Source organism: Eutrigla gurnardus (assembly GCF_963514095.1).
Source record: "Eutrigla gurnardus genome assembly, chromosome: 18".
Taxonomy (NCBI): domain Eukaryota; kingdom Metazoa; phylum Chordata; class Actinopteri; order Perciformes; family Triglidae; genus Eutrigla; species Eutrigla gurnardus.
This window is the reverse complement of record NC_139929.1, coordinates 8,940,613-8,958,235: the sequence shown is the minus strand read 5'-3', so window position 1 is coordinate 8,958,235 and position 17,623 is coordinate 8,940,613. Positions and strand designations below refer to the sequence as shown.

At 42.3% G+C, this 17,623-nt stretch overlaps 1 protein-coding gene across 1 annotated transcript in view; it reads left to right on the top strand.

Moving 5' to 3' along the window:
- The window catches only part of LOC311029105 (cadherin-18), an 80,076-nt gene extending 64,431 nt beyond the window's left edge, over nucleotides 1–15,645 (top strand). The window contains exons 11-12 of the mRNA XM_084034039.1: nucleotides 7,933–8,184; nucleotides 14,853–15,645. Of these exons, the coding sequence (XP_083890165.1) occupies nucleotides 7,933–8,184; nucleotides 14,853–15,355 (755 nt within the window). The 3' untranslated portion in view covers nucleotides 15,356–15,645. The remainder of the gene's footprint in view (nucleotides 1–7,932; nucleotides 8,185–14,852) is intronic.
- Nucleotides 15,646–17,623: the final 1,978 nt, after the last annotated feature.

The window sequence follows — 17,623 nt, the reverse complement described above, 5'->3', positions numbered from 1 at the left end:
GTATCGTGAAATGTCGGGCAGATCATTGGAAGGATATATCATAGTTGTGAGCGGTTGTTACACAGTCTGTAGATGTGTCTGTCTCGGAGGAAAAGAGACCAACATGATTTCTGAACTTGCCGGGCGACTGCCTCGGAGTTCATAGAGCAAATTAAACTCTTAAAACACTAGATTTCCAACCTAAATACCCACCGTTTGAAAGATATTCCCCACTTTCTGCAAAGTGATTCTCTGAGAGTTGTCAGATTTATTACAACAGAGCCGTCTGCAGCAAAATATTCCCAAAGCATTCAGGAAGGAAACCCTTCTCTCTTGAAGGATTGATAGCAGTTTTTTTTTGTTTTTTTTGGTTCATGCTGTTTGAGTAATAGTGCCTTTCAATTTGGATGTAGCTCCAGCTGCATACCATCCCACAGAGGCTTGTATTTTTTTTCCCCCCTCAAACTATATCTGTGGGATAATCCCGTGTGGGACGGGCCGATTATGTGTCATGACGTGAAAATAAGAAATAATTTGTATTTTAATCATTCGTTCGAGAGAACTTGAATATAACTTTATGAAGGACATTGTGGTGGAAGTGATTACCTGCATTAAAAATGATCCCTCTGGAATGAATAGGTCATGTAACCAACAGATCCTGAAACATGTTCTTTTCTTTAACCAGGAAGGCTCTTAAGAGAATGATGTGTTTTAGAGTAAGAAAGTGGACGGTTAGTTGACCAGATAAAAAGGGAAGCAGTCGCCCAGCAAAGCCTCTAACTCGTTCTGTTGACCACACAGTAGCTCCAGCGGAGCAGTCAATGCCTCGATCAAGGGCACTCTTAAAGCCTTTTTAGACGAGGAAAGTGATTCTTGCTTCAGCGACTTCACACTGTCAAACACACACATAACAACATCCTGTTATGGTCAGCCGCTTCATCAATGAAGGAACCTGCCCTTCCTTCGATTACGAAAAGTAGCTTGTGAGTAAATCTGGTAACCCCGTTGGGTTTTCAAACTGTCAGCAATCGTCATGGATGCAGACTGCAGAGCTGAAGGTTAAAAGTGGCGAGGCGATTTCACGTGTCTGACCCTTGCTGGGTGAATTTGAGGTGCTGCGACTAGTTCTAGGTTGGTTTGGAAAAGCCCCCCAGGGTGAAGTTGGCACTTGGCTCTGACTGAGGTTCACGGCACCCGTCGGCCACACCTCGATGCTCACAATGGCAGTCTCCGATTCTGAAATGTGAAGCGGCCATCAGGGGACGACTTGCATGGAGCTCTAAGAGAGACTGACTATGGACACGTCCACTTCTATTGTCTTTTTTGGTAAAACGGTAATAATATAATGACACATGCAAGTATCCCGCCATGTATAAAGACACAATTCCAACTTCATGCATTAATTCATGAATACTTAATTGATCTCTGGGGGGGATTGGTTTGTTCCAGTTGCTCTCTCGTAAAGAAATACAAAAACATTGTAAATAATGTATTTAACGCTAGTATATACAACACAATATTTGCAGAGAATACAAGTAAATCCAAGGAATGAGATATACAAGAAATCACCCCACGAAACTTACAATCACAGTGTAATTGCTGAGAAGTGGGATCTATATAATAATACAATTAATAATAAAAATGCTGAGAAATGGGATCTATTAAGTGTGCTAATTATAAATGCAGTACAGTGTAATAATAAGACGTAAATAAGGATATCTCTTGAAAGAATGTACAAGGTTTCTGCAGTGTTTAGCTTCACCTTCTTGGATGCCTTTCTAATTTAACATCCTTTTCTATTTTATAAACACGTCCACCTGGACGGTCATCGCTCATTCCTTTCGTGTAAATTCCTCAGCTCGTCTCCACTCCGAGAACAACTAACTCCCCTTTAATGTTAAGCCGCTGCACTCTTGACTTCTCGCTGCTCCAATCGCTGCATTCCAACGCTTCCTCCAAAGATTTGTCGAGAGTCGTAGAACATTCTGCTGCCTCTGTGTGTGAGAGGCTCTTTGCTGTCTTCAGTATTATACCCGGGTATGTGTGAGAGAGAGGGAGAGGGAGGCACAGCACGCCATGCTGTTGACTCCTGTGTCTGATAATTAAAGTAAGCTCTTCGCACTCAAAGCAGCTTCTTTCATCGCCGTCGCAGCAGACCAACAGTTGGTCGGCGCTCTGTGCCAGCGCCTAATACCTCCCTCTGTTGTTGTGCGACTGACGAAAATCCCTCTCAGTCACTCACACGACTAACTCTCTCATGACCTCCTTTCCTCCTCGCTTACAGATTGCTCACAATGGATCCTCATGGGAGCTTTTTTTCTCTTTTTTTTTTTTTTTTTTTTTTGGTGGTGGCTCAGTGCACATTTTGTTGCTGAAGGGGGAAAAAAATAAGGATTTAGTTTGAGTTCGAGACTTCCCCTAACTTTAGCTAAATATCTGCAGTTGATTCTGCACACATTTCAAGCAATTTAACAATCAATACTTTTTAAACGTTATTTGCAGGAACCAAATTTCCACCCGTAGTTGCAGATTGATTGATGGATGTTGATTGATGGATGTATGTTGTGATCTTTTCGGTTGACATTGGTTGCCAGCAGACTTAAGCATGTGTCATTGGTTTTCCAGGAAGAATGAAACAAATGATTTTGATAGGAAATTATCTTGTATTTATTTTTGGCCCGTGTTAAATGTCAAATTCTCATTTCAGCTTGACTTTTAACAAAGTCGGATCAAAATGTCAAGTGTCACGTTTTAGCTTTAAAAGAAAAACCCAGAGTCAGCCTTCGATTAAGGCTCTGTAGTCACTTTGCAGATGTGTTGATGCGTTTGAAGTGCTGCATTAAATGCAGGTCAAACTCCTACAGCGTCATCAGGCACCATTAAAGCTGAAACCAGAGGTGGTGGGGGGGGGGGGGGGGGCACTTTGTGACAATCCTGTGCCGTTAAAAGCCCTTTGAATACATTCAATTTGACTACTCCGACTATACAATAAGTGAAAATTGAATGCCTCTCTCATCTCATTATGTGTCACATTGTGATGACATTTGCTCCTAAAAAAAAAGCAATTAAACGGAGCCTAATGATCTCTAAATAACACACATACTTAAATAGATCAATTGATTTGTGAAGGGATCTCCTTTGCAGTGTGCATACAGACAACGTTTAAGTTATAGTTAATCAGCCGCGTTGAAAGAGGCGCCGCCAAGCCATTTATATGTGGGCCGTTTAATTAGCTTTTATGTCATTCACACTTCACTCGCAAGTTTGCAAATGGGTGTTGTATTTGCACAGAGGGAATAGCGGCTTGTCTCACGCTTGTTCAGTCAAAACTTTTGGAATTTTACAGCAGCTGGAAATATCACATATATCACATGTTTGATAAGCTCTTCTGTTAACTATTATTAATAGCCAAGCAAAGTTCAGAGACTTCCCTTTCATGACTTCAAAAAATGAATAAGACAATTGATTTAATGTTTTAAATAATCCAATATGTATGTGTATGTGTGTGCAGTAAGTTTCAGCCATTAGCTCCACATTGGAGCTGCGGCCCTATTTGTTCGTGCGTAACAGAGGAACATAATAGTACTCTGCAATCCCCTTTGATTGTTACTGCCCAATCACTGCCATCTGTAGTCACTGGCGGGCATGTTTTCTTAAGCTAAGCCTTACTGAGTCAGACTAATCCGTATTGAACGCAGGGGCTTGTTTTAAAAAGGAGAGTTTCACGTTTGTCTCTTGATCTGCTGTTTGATATTCTGCACAAAAGCCTGATTATCTCGACACACAATGATATTAGTGTTTGAACAACACTGAGCCATTAATCAATATTCAAAGCCGTCCTATAATAATAGCTGGACACATAATGCTATATGTATTCGGACGGTTCTGTTTGGTTAAAACAACATTACATATAATCAATAGTATTGTTGGAGTATGCAACTAGTCTAATTCAGACTTATTGCAGTCTACATCTTTGGAATGCTCCGCCCAGGAAGCTTTGTTAGTATGTTGGTGGTTAACTGTTGCACACACACACACACACACACACACACACGTCTTGGAGGACAATAGCAGTTGATGAGCCACACCTGATCCTGATTGTGGCTGCAGGTATAAAAGCTCATCACAGGAACACAGATCTCTTTCCCTTCTTGCTTCCTCTGTTACACGGCTGTTGCTTTATTTAATTCTTCGAAGAGACTTTCACACGCCCACACATGCACACGCTGCTGATCACATTTCCACATTTGTTTGGTTCTTTTGGTCTAATCTGAGAAATAACCCGTTGCCCAACACAATGGCTATATATTTACACAGTTGCAGTCTGTATAAACTTGAGCCCTCCCCAACATTACCCACTTTTAGAATTTGACCGAATACACCGTACATCCTGCTCCAAAAAGATGCCGCATCAATGCGTGCCTTGCTCCAAGTGGCAACTGGAGAGAGCGGTTCATGCTGAATCCCATAAGTGGCACCTACACACACACCCACCAAAGTTCACAAGGAATCCAGCTAAGCACTTGTGTAGGCAAGTGTGAAGCCTGTAGAGATGTGGTTGTGTCGCGTGTCTGTGGTCAATGTGTTTTAGCTTTTTTTTACAGTTATAATATATCATATATTAAACTAAATGTAATTGGGCATCTTTTATTGTATCAATTTATACTGTAAGCCAGCCATTTTACCACATTATGTAGATCAATGTATTTTTATTATGATAGAAACCAGAATAAATGAATACAAAATATAAGATCAAAAATATGCAGGATCATTTTCAACATCCTGGGTCTCGCACGGCTGGTAACATGCTGTAGAGAGCGCTGCCGTCACAACACGACTAGCTAGCGAACGTGCTAACTCCCGCCGCCTCTACTCGTATGATGGGAACCACATGGCGGCGGCCGGGCCCGTCTCACTGTGGCTTTAATCAGCCAATCCACAGCTCCCCTGCGCCCGCCCGCGACGACAGGCGGTTTAATGTGAAATTTGCATGACATAATTGATGCAGACTTCCTGGTTGTGGTCTGCACAAGGACCCGCGGTGCCTTGGGTCCGTGCTTCAAAGTGTAAAGGCTCCGGCGGCGGACACACACGGCTTGTTTCTCTCTCTCTTTGCCTCAGCCTCCTCCCTTTTAGCTCGCACGTACACACACACATCCTCCTCCATCCGACCCCCCCTTCTTCTCCTCTCACCTCCCAACTCCCCGTCTCCCTCTTCCTCGTTATTTGATTCTGCCCACTCCACTCTCTCCCCAGCCAACCCATCTGCTTGCCGATACGGTGATACCGCAAGTCTGACTTAATAAAGCTTGAAGTACGTGGTGTCATTCCAGCTGTCGATCATTGTAATTATTCATAGATGGAGTGGAGATGAGAGTGGGAGGCGAGGTCTCGGAGCAGCAGCACGGAAGGACAGCACGGCGGGCGTGTTTTTGCTGGGTGTAAAATGAAAAAAGACGCCATTCGACGCTTTCAGAACATGTCTAGTAAAGCACGAGAGGCCAGAGTGAGTCATCCAGGTGCTTGTGTCACATGCCACTAAAGTGGAGATCTCTTGCTTAGAATGTCTGGGGGGAAAAGAAATGTCAGACATGACAGGTGGAAAGGGTAAAAACAATTCACTTGGAGATATCACCATGAAACTTCCTCAATTGATAACTGACATTACAATTATTTTCTGTAAGTTTTCTGACATTTTATGTTTTAAATGCAACTGAGACATTAGCTTGTTTCTTTTCACTAGCCTGAAAGAAATACATGTTACAGCCTGATAGAGCCTACACCTACCAGCAAGCATTGCATGTTAGATTCCTAATGGTAAACCCTCAGGCCAACGTGTTCGTGTAAGCTTCTTAGCATGCATGCCCTTCTCAAACAAGTGTTGAACAATTCTATCGAATGGGAAATGAGCTTTGTCTGTGCTGTTGGCAAAGGAAACATCTTAACAGCACCTATTTGTGTGCAGATAGAAAGGGGGGTAAGTGTAAGTTTGGCTAATGAGCTAGTATCGGCAGATATGTTAGCTATCCAATCACAATGAAGCTCCCAGGAAGAGCTCTGGTGGCCAAACTGTGGAATTACAGATTTTGGGTCCGTCACATGCTGCTTTTGGGCCCAAAACCAATTTTGTGATGTAAATCAACTTCCTAATGAGAACGCTTATACAGTACTTAATTATTCCTTCCTCCTTTCATGTGAATGAGCATGCGCTGGACTGAGGGCTGGGGGGCGGAGTTAAAGACGACGCTAGTGCTGAAGCTGATTATGAATGTGTTTTATAACAATCCGCAATGCTTAGATAAGCAGCATTCCACATTAATAACTTAATCTGTCGCCCATAAAGTTTGAACATTATTCCTATTTAAATGCAGCAGTAATCACTTTTGACCAGGTGCAATGATAGCATTATGTGTCACAATCACCCAGGTGAAAATGTATTCATGCATAACATTTGTTTGGCGCTATAAAAGACAAGACACTTGCAAATGATTCCAACTTTATGTGCGACCCTATATTACAATATTAAAAGGCTGCTCCGGACGTTGTTATAGTGACGCTGGGGCTTTCTGCCCAAGCAGCAAAAATATGATGAGTGGCGATGATGCTATATACAGCTACAGTATACATGGGCAGTTTAAAGTAGTTCCTTAAATCAACTGTCGAAGTTATTCAAAGTATAGAATCACCATCTGTCACTTAGCAATGCCAGTTAATATATTCTCCTCATTTGAAATGTTCATAAAATAAATCCCATCTCAGATTATATTTTATAGCTGCCCGTGTACAAACACAGATTTGAGCTCCAGGTGCACTGGACGAGTCGTCAGCTGCTCCCATTCCGGTTGTCCTTGAAGGAAGTTTCTAGCACTCTGCTGGTACTCATTTCGCACTGGCGTTTATCGGTATGAATAAAACAGCCGCGGTGGAAGTCGATGCAGCACAGGGACTCGCCTTTGGTTGTAATTGGTCGGGAAGCTGGACCATAAACGCCACCAGATGGCTAATGGAGGCTCCGTTGTTGACCATGCAGGCTCTCATATGCTTTTCATGATTGGATTGTTTTTTTTTTCCGCATATGCATATTTAATACATATATATTAATAGAGCTCCTTATTTATACAGTGTCCCTGTAGTTCCAGTATGCATGAATAAATCCAGCTTAAGTAAACAAGGCTGCTTCAGTTGGGCTGCAGCAGAATATAGGACATTGGCAAGTAGCCCGCTGTGCATCTTATAGATACCCCTACATAAATACATGGTAATAAGAATCCCTGCAGTGGCCAATGTACATAAAGAAATCAGAGCCCTTTTTCATCAAGTCTATTGGTTGGAGTGGTGTTAGACGGCCGTTCTGCTGCAGGTATTAGTTCAAGCCAATTAGAGTTGTTTAATCACTGTCATTGTTGTGGTTATGTCGTTCAGGTTAAAATGTGCCCTGGAGAGAGGACTGATATAACTAGCGACACAATAAGCTCCTATTTTTACACTTGTATACAAGTGTTGTATGTGTGTACTTATTTGCTTCCTCCTCTTTGCTGAATCTTTTCATGAAAAGCCTCCTTTTTTCGAAGTCTCTCTCTCTCTCTCGTTTGCTTTTTCTTCTTTTCAAATCCCGGCCTTTTCATTTCTGTTTATCTGCATGACGTGTTCCATTAACAGAAGTGTTTCTGCAGAGGCCAAGGTGAACTGCTCCTTTGCAGCACATTTAAATAAGCAAAGGAACACCTTTGAAATTAATTAGCCCTGGCACACAGGGAAGCCACAGTCAGGCAAGAAAGCTATCGTCCTGAGATACTTCAAAAGCAAAGATCGGATTCACAGTGGAATACGTTGTGGGTTTCTTTTCTGTTTAGCTGACGATTCTTAACCTTACCTCAATGTCTTCCTGTGTCAATATGTAATCGCAGGCTTTCGCCACTACTAATTTCCCGAACGTATTTAAATTCATTACAGACAGCACGGCCAGCATCATTGCCAGGCGGCGGCGCTTCAACCACCTGACCCAGGAGCTGTACGAGCTGCCCATTGTGGTGTGGGACGGTGGGGAGCCGTCGCTGAGCGGCACCAGCACCTTGACCCTGCGGGTGTGCCCATGCCAGCGCCACGGCAAGATCCGGATGTGCCAAGGCGAGGCGTTCCTCTCCTCGGCGGGTCTCAGCACGGGGGCTCTGATCGCCATCCTGCTGTGCATCGTCATCCTGCTGGGTAAGTTGGAACTGTGGGGACTGAAGCAGGTGTGTGGGGGGGGGGGGGTAGGGGAGCATATCCTGGGGGCATGGATGGAGGTGATGAACCATAGAGGAGCAGGGAAGACTGAAAGGGTTTGACAAGCGGAGGAGGATGAGGAGGAGTGGGATGAAAAGGCGAGCAAGGACAGAGGTGGAATTAGTAATGAGGTTAGAAAAAGTTTGAGGTGGACGGAGAAGAAAGGGATGCGAAGGACAGAAGAGAAGGAGGACACAGACAGGCGGAGAGGTGACTAGAAAAGGGACGGCTAGGATAAAGGCAGCAAAGAGTGGAATGGAGATTGCAGGGTCAGTGTGATTCAGACAGAAGGTGTATACAACTGAAAGAATACTGAGCAGTGCTTGAAGTGGTAAAAAAATAAGTGCCAGTGCTCCCATTAGCCCCATTTTCATTCAACATCAGTATCTGCAGTCTCTCTCTTCCTATTCTGATGTATTTATGACTTCTTTAAGCATGTTATACTGTGTCAGTTGTGATTTTATTTGGTTATTTTGTATACCTTGGATAGGCATCTTCTACAGTCGACCTATAATGCTCCAATGATTTTCCAACGGAGACGTTATAGGGTTAAGGTGGTGTGTGTCTATATTTATCCGTGGCGTTAATACTTCAAAGTGCTTTTCCCCGTGAAGTTTGTAGCCCAAGGTATCGCTCCATAATATATTATAGGATGCCTTCAGCCTGGAGTACACAGCAGCCAGCCAGACAGGGTGTGAGCGCTCCATTCAGGTTTTAAGAGCAGATTCCCAGTCAGGATAATCTTACATACCATGCAGCGGACTACGGAGACGCATGCTGAATTCCTACAGTGAATAAAAGATGCTAGGCAATAATAGCTTCGGGGATACTCTGCCAAGAAAATGTCAAGCTTTTTTTTTACTTAAAACTATGCAATTGTACAACATTTTAAACCATTATTATTACTTTATATATCACCCAAAAATAAGACAATATTTGCTGTAGCTACTTCATTATTTTATTGTTTTCATGTTTTGTCTGAATATGAGCAGATTCAGAAAATGAAAAAACGAAAATTGTTGTTGTACTACTAATATAAAAAAGAGGACATGAAAATGATCTCCACATTATGTGTAAAACTGGTGCTTGCCATTATTATTGTTTATTATCATTAATTTCTCTAGGATAGTAAAATAGTGAGAGAATAAACCTGCAGTGTTTGGGGAGTGGGACTGGAATCCGAGAGCAGTTATTCACAGTCTGACAGGCAGCTCGAATCAGATAAGACCCGAAATCGCATTGTCTCCGATTGAAATTCAATTCAAATCGGCTCCTTTGCTATGCACCGGAGTCTTCCTCCGCAATCCGTCCCTGCCCGGCTCGCATTTTGACATAGCAGGTTGTGACGACAAGAGCAGAGGACGAGCTCGGAGGGAATCCGTTGACGGCCAACACGGATACCTCTCTCGTTGAGTTCATGTGTGACGGACGTGTTCTGTCAGAAACATCGTGAAAATAAACAGCACGGCATCCCGTGTTACTCGCTTCAGCACCCAGAGCACATGTCCTGAGTAGATGCCCTTGTTACTATAGCAACCGGTCTTCACAGCAACAGCACATGATTATATTTAAACTTGCAAATATCGTCTTGACACTTTGAAGTTGTGGACGGTATAGGTGGGGGAGAAATGTGTTGGCCCGCAGATCTGAGATCAAATAAACCAAAGTCAACAATCTGTTGGCCAAACGGAGAGATGTCACGGCCTCGGCACGGCAAACCCAACCGCAGTCAGACACGATCGGACAGACGTGTGTTCTAACAAGGCTTCACCGTGGCTGCTCTCCCCTCCTCTCTTCAGCAATTGTCTGTGGACATTAGCGCGTGAAGGTTATGCATATTCATACTGGCTGTCTTCCTCTTCTGTGCCAAAGCCTCTGGCTGAGGCGAACAAAAGGCCATCACCACTGTTTGGAGCGAACGCTCGAGTGAGAGAGACACGCGCTGAATCCCTAATCATCTACTAGATACTAGAGAGTGGAAGGAGAAATGGGGAGAGACGGATCACACCTTTTTTTTTTTTTCAGACCCATGCTGCATTTAGGTTCACACTTTCCATTTACAAGCGGAGCGTCTCACATACCAGATGCTGGACAGAGGTTTGGTAACCCATCACCCGAAGAGATTAGAGGTTTTCGTCAGTGGGTCGCGGTCAAAATAAATCAGATTCCGCTCTGTCTCCAAGCTGGTCATTTGACTTGCCTGCGACGCTTTTTTGTTCATAATTCACCATCTCTGGTGTTCCCGGCAGGTACAATGAAGAGCTGGACGTGGGCGTCCTGCTGGAATAGTAAAGAATTTAGTAGCATGTCATGCACCACTCTCTCCCTATGCTGTTTGTCTATGTGCTGTAAGGCTTAGCATCAAACCCCAGTACTTACAGTCCCCATTCACATGCGATCGGGACACACAATCCGTGAAATGACATCCAATCGGACATTTGCATTTCTACCTGACATTTCTAAGAGTGGGCGTAATTTATTCTCACATCACTTTACACAAGAAGAGACTATCTAGTGCTTCTGCTTTTAGCTAGAAATGCACCGATTGCAGATTCAATGTCCTGCAAACAAAGTTTTTTTAAACTTTACTTTTGCAGAAATGTTTAATTCAGTTGTATATGTTAAGACTAAAACATTGACTATTAAATAGCTTACATTTCTCTAATTGACAAAACCTTGTTTTTAAGGTGTTGTTTTTTTCCTCTGTGGCTTATTTTAGAATTGCAGATGTTACAAATGGCCCTCTATGTCTCCTCCACTCACACTGAGGAACTTCCAGTGTGTGTGTGTGTGTGTGTGTGTGTGTGTGTGTGTGTGTGTGTGTGTGTGTGTGTGTGTGTGTGTGTGTAACCTTACTATCTGTGCTGTGAAATGTGAAAGCATAGTGAGATTATCTTTCAACTTCCTGGGAGGGTTTTTCTTTTTTTTTTAACCCTATCCCACACTGAAGTTGATTGGTTGCCAGACAGGAGTGGCAGAGGCAGTGCATCAACGTCTATATCACTTACACAGACGGGACTCAAATTTTAATTTGTGCTCATCTTTGCTTGTCAGTGTGATTTGTTTGTGTGTGATTGCTTTCCGTCCCTTTAATGTCCCATTTTGTCTCAGTGCCCTCTAATAAGACGTCCTAATTACGCTTGGAGCAAAAACCGAAAAGGGAAACAAACCATCTCCTCTCCGACTCGGCTGATAATGGCCTTTACACGTGACTTAAATGACATTAAATATTCATAAGAAGATCATTTTTTGGATTACACCAATTTGGTTCCAACGGAAATGGTACAGTATTAAAGTACTAATTGAGTTGAAATGAGGGATTGGATTCAAAATTCAATCATTGCCTGCTTAATGTAGAATGAAGCCAAGTGATAGATCAATACAGAATAACACACTATGGCAAATTTAACACCATGTATTTGGTAAATTTGTTGTTAATTATTTGAAATAATAATCCTCAGTAGTTTGTTTACAGTCCAGTGCAACAGCAGCAAGTTAGTTTAGTTGAGTTAATTACCGGATCCCCATTAGCTTTGGCCTAAAGCACAGCTAGATTTCCCGGGAACCCCATTTAAAAACCATCATATAACATTATTTGTATATATTTGATATGTTGACAACTAAAATGAAACACAAGACAATCTGACTTAAATATTGCAACAGTGACTTCTCAGTGTTTTGACTTTGTGTTCTAAGTTTTGCTCACTTCGAGCCGCGGTTTGTGCCTTGAGGAATCCCATCGAATGGCCACTTGTTTGGATTGCAGACATCATTTCACAACGCAGTCCTCCGGTCGCCCAGCGTAATCTTCCATAACCAGGATAAACGCAGCATAAAAGAGACTTCTCCAATGGCCTCTGCTGCAGCAAACAGATATCTATGCACTGATATAATGCTCTCTGGTACTGTAAGTGGTGTACCGAGCAACAGCTGGGCCTCAACTGGCCTTGGCCAGGCAAATGAAATGACCTGAATGGACCATTGAGGGAGCATTAATGGAGAGAGTGTAATATAATACAGTCCGTACAGTGGATAGGAATATACGAATGCAAGTAGATGAACTGCGGAGAGTGTGGTCTAATGTATGAAGTGCTGGTAAATAAAAAAGTATATTAACCGTGTTGCTCTATTCAGGATGTTTACGTCTAAACAACGGCGAGGTGTAAAACTGGAGATAGTGGGAGCAGGAAGTGGCTAAAAAAGGTAGCGGCACGAAAAAGGAACTCAATTCTTTATTTCCTATCTGCTCACGGTGGCTGACCCAGCTCACCCGGCACACTCTCACAACCGTTTCGCGTAATTGGTTGTTTGAAAAAAGTTGTGCGATTATCAATGTACCGCACAAATTGCATTTTTCACCCTCTCTAACCCCACTCGGGCGACGCCGGAGCACCGGGTGGAGTAAAGTGAATGTTTTTGGGGTTTTTGTCGCTGCATAGATTAATCACAGTCAGGTTTCATTAAAACCACAGACAAGGGACTGAACAGTGAAATATATGTAAATGGATGAATCTGGGCGTAATGACTTTAGTCATAAGGTGATTTTGGATACAGTCAAGCACATTGAAGTCTATAATGGACAAGTTTACTCTGTTGCATTCTACATTCAGTCTTACATTATCCAATTGCAAAGTAGTTCAGTGACTACACTAGAGTTGTAGTGATTTGCCTGCAGTTAAAGCATTAGGAAGGAAGGAATCCAGACTATGTTAATTCATTTTATTATTAGCATAGCTGGTGTCTATCGGATGCCATTATCCGTGTGCTCATACCCGGGGCTGGATTATCAGCTGGACAAAGTGTGCGAGTTCTCAGGTCTTATTAACTTTCCTATTTGTTTGAAATTAACTTGATTTATATTGTATATTTATTGGGGAGAATATGCAGCAGCACTGCATTAAATTCAAAAGATCAAGCTGTGTTATTACCTGTCTTGTGCAGGAGTCCTTTATAGAGACAAAAAAAATACCTTTTCTGGCTTTCAACAGCTAAAAACTACTTTTAAACACTTCTTTAATGGACAGATCCATGAGTTCAAAGGTCATCCAGATGCCAAAATATGCCACAGCAGTATATAGCATTATGTTGGCAACCATTTATCTGAAAAGTTGCATTCAGTTGTGGCAAAAGTTTGTAGGTTTTCGGCAATTGAGCATTTTCCCAGAACCCCTCTGTGTCAGTCACAGTGCTTTAGTTCACAGTAGATCTATTTTCTTGTGGACTCCCTGATGAGTTAATCTGTCCGTGATTACCCCCCAAAAAAGAGGGCTGTGTCGTATTGTAGCTGGTTCTGGTTCCAGTGACAAAACCTGGAAGAGGTCTGGCTTTTTTTTCTGGTGCACTTTTTCAGTACTGCCACAGTTTGGATGGGATTATTCTCACCTGAAGGTGAACTGAAGGAGTTAAGGCTCCGGTGAATAAACAGCAGAAGCTTGGTGTCAATGCACCTTTTTTCTAATTCTACTCTCAGGCTTACATTTTCCCTTTGAAATTGCTTTATAGTCTGCGCCATAGTCACTACTATATATATATATATATAATGTAATGCTTGAGCAAATACAGTAGATTAGCCTCATTGCATCCTTTGGCATTATTAAAGCTGAAAACCTCGACCTCCTCTTAATCCACCACCTCTTAATATGTTGCTGACTAGATAAAGCATATTCATAACAGTTTGCTGTGGAACGTGAAGATGGAGAAAACATTTATATCACCATCGGGGAAGAAAAATGCATATTTTGCTGATATTCAATGCAATTTGCTTGTGAAGCTAAGGCGCCTCTGCAGGAGCGCTGATCTGGCTGGCTTTTAATGCAGCATAATGAACTCCTTTTAGATATCGCACCGCGGTACAAATGTAATCTGTTGTTTTATTTAATAGATGTTCGTGTTAACATCTTGCAGAGAGGTCATCATTAACCCAAAGAAGTATAACTCATTAGTTGCAGGAACAAGTTCCGAGCTGAAGCATGTCATCAAATATTACTCGGCTCCATGACTTCATTAACAGTCGGAAAAAGATATTTCACTCCATAAGGTACTAATGTGCAGAGACATTATGCCACATCATGCTATATTTTCTTTAATGTGGCAGAGCTGGCTCATTCTATCCATCACTGGATTCACCTCAAGGTACAAGATGATTACATGAGACACGCTATGCTGACTCGCGTTCGCTTTATAGTCACAGACTGACTCCTTTTATGCATTTTTGGCTGGATGGGAGATGAAATTTGCTCCCCAGATGATGATGCTGTGTATATTGTCATCATTTGCGACAGCTTGCGTTCAAAGTAACATCACGGCTAATGACGGCTAATGACGTATTATTGACTTGCAACTCTTCGTTGCTTGGGTAGTTTTATTGTCCCGATGGAAAATCGGATAAATATGCACATTGTGTTCATTTAGTCGGGTGTTAACGAAAAACATGGCTGAGCGTGGTAAACACATTCAGCTGTGATGTTCTTCAGTTAAGCAGCTTTGTCAACTGAATTGTTGAAGAAAGATATTTTCTATTAAATATGGAAGTTAGTTTAGAAAATTAAACTTTATTTATTGTAATGTTTTTGGCTATTATCACTAGCGCTTCTCCTTGTGTTTTGCAGCCATCGTGGTTCTCTTCATCACACTGAGGCGGAGCAAGAAAGAGCCCCTCATCATCTCCGAGGAGGACATCCGAGAGAACGTGGTCACGTACGACGACGAGGGCGGAGGCGAGGAGGACACCGAGGCCTTCGACATCATCGCCCTCCGTAACCCGGCCGCCGCCGAAGAGCTCAAGTTCCGGCGGGACGTCCGTCCGGACAGAAAACACTGCGCGGCGCCCCACAGCTGCCGGAGTGCGTCGGCGGAGCTGGACGAGGTGGATGTGCACGAGTTCATCAAGCAGAGACTGGTGGAGGCCGACATGGACACCAGCGTGCCGCCCTACGACTCCCTCCAGACCTACGCCTACGAGGGTCAGGGCTCGCCCACGGGAACCGTCAGCCCTTTAGACACTCCGGCCACGCAATCGGAGCAGGATTATCACTACCTGGACGACTGGGGGCCCGAGTTCCAGAAGCTGGCAGAACTCTACGGAGAAGCAGATTCGGATGTGACGACCTAGTCTGTGATTTCGATCCCGTTCAAACCAAATCTGGTTGAAATCCATTTTTTCAAAAATCTTCAGTGAACAATATTAACAGAGATGCTTTCAAACTGTTCCGGTGGTTTATAACTGTTGAACTAAAAAAAAAAAAACAAGACTGCTATTTTTTTTTTCTTTTAATTTTTTCGCTTTGGATCATGGGTCGTTCATCTGGAAGTATTAAAATCAGATTTTGAGATTGAAGAACAAGAGTATGGGGGAAAAGGAAAATGATATTTTCCTTGGTGTATATTTTTTATTGCTCAATAAAGTCCTGAAATCCATATGAGTGGATATGTGAAAAAAATGTACGTACATTTGTCTTCTTCCTCCAAGATTGGATTCATAGCAAGCGGTTAGATTATCATGGTGGGCGGTATTATCAAACGGTGTTTATGATTCACCAAGCAGAGGATGATGCTGAGCTAGCCATATGCACAATAATGACACCTCTAGTCTTACAATATGTTTTGTGTCATTTCTTTCAAAATGCCATTATCTATGAAACGCTCATTCAAAATCACCCACATTTTTGGAACACAATTATGCACAATTTCCCAAGCTTCTTTGATATTAACTGAAGGGAGGTAAGGTAACACAGAGTTGATCTCATGCAGCAACATTCTCTTGTATTTTCTCTTGACATTTCATTCTAGATGTACCAAACATTCTGAACCATCCAAATATGCTCATAATCCGGGTGTCCTGAATGAGGAACACAGCTTTAATCATAAATTGTAGACGTGTTTATTATGTGCCCATGACCCGTAAACATGTCTGAGAATTGGAGAGATTTCACAGAACTTCAGCAGTGAAATTGAGGTACATGTGATTTTCTAGAGCATCAGTATTGGCGTTACAGGAAAATGAAAGCATCAAAGAGCAGTATGGAGACTTGTTTTCTAAAACTAAAATTTGAGGAGATTGTATTTATTTTGGCAAAAGCACTCAATCAAAAATAAGAACACAAAGGTGCATCCCAAATTCAAATAGATAAATAGTTCAAGTAAATTGTGAACGATCAAAACAGCCTGGTCGCCTAAAAATGATGTTCCCATAGAACAAGAGGGCATTGTGAGTTGCATTTTGAGGGAAACGCATGTTGTTTTGGATTAAGTTTACCCTTGACGTATGATAGAATACTATCAAGAGTCCACAGAAGGACTGTCACCCAGGAGACCGTTGTTCAGTCCCATTTGAACCAAATATTGGTGTTGACTAAACATAACCAAGTCATTTTGCTGGGTTTTTGTTTTGTTGTGTTTGAATTTCCTAGTAATTTTAAATCTTTAAATATTTCCATCCATCCATTGTCTACCGCTTATCCTGTATTCAGGGTCGCGGGGGGGGGGCTGGAGCCGATCCCAGCTGTCATTGGGCGAAGGCGGGGTCTTTAAATATTTAAATTTAGTAAACATTTTAAATCAACCAAGTTGTTTTTTCAAAACTTAACCAAGTGGTTTTGTTGCCTAAACATATGTAGGTTAGTAGCGTGTTTTGTTTCAAGCTGTTTAAAACTACAACTATAAAAAATGTAAACATAATTGAGTGAGCAATTTAGTTGTATGGGAATGTCATTTTGTAAAGACAGGGTTGGAACACAAATACCATTTATTTCCTTTATCCATTCCTGCAAGAAGCCCATTATAATATAACACTTGAGTGGATACGATTATCACAGCAAGCATCTTGAACTTTTCTGGAGCCCCAACCAGGAAATGCAACCTTGGTCTCCAGAAGTTTCCCCCAGCATCTCCTCCTGGTCAGCTTTCCAATTCATTAGGTGTCTGCGAGCCCCCCTATAGGAGCAATCTCTCCGCATCGGTTCATTAATTTGTCGTGCGTGACACTTTTTGCAATGGGACCACTTAGGGAGATATGGGTATGCACTCTTGGGATGGTGCAGAGGAACTTCAATGCTGCGTCCCGAGTTTACTAATTCAAAGGGGCGAGTGTTGATGCTGGAGAAGTGAGCAGTGTACTCGGTGTGCATACGAAACGTGCTTGGCTTGTGTAAATCCTGTTAGTACAGTAAACACAATTACATGCACCAATTTCTTGCAAACAAACAACACAAACACTATTCTACAAAATTATATTTTGTAAATTTTGGTGGTGCAATAGTGGAAGATAGTGTGCACATTTATGCCAAACAGATGTTGCATTCTGTAGATTACTTCATGTTTTTTTGTGAGCAGATGAGGACAGAGGCGAGGATAAAAAGAGAGCCTTCACATGTTTGGGCTT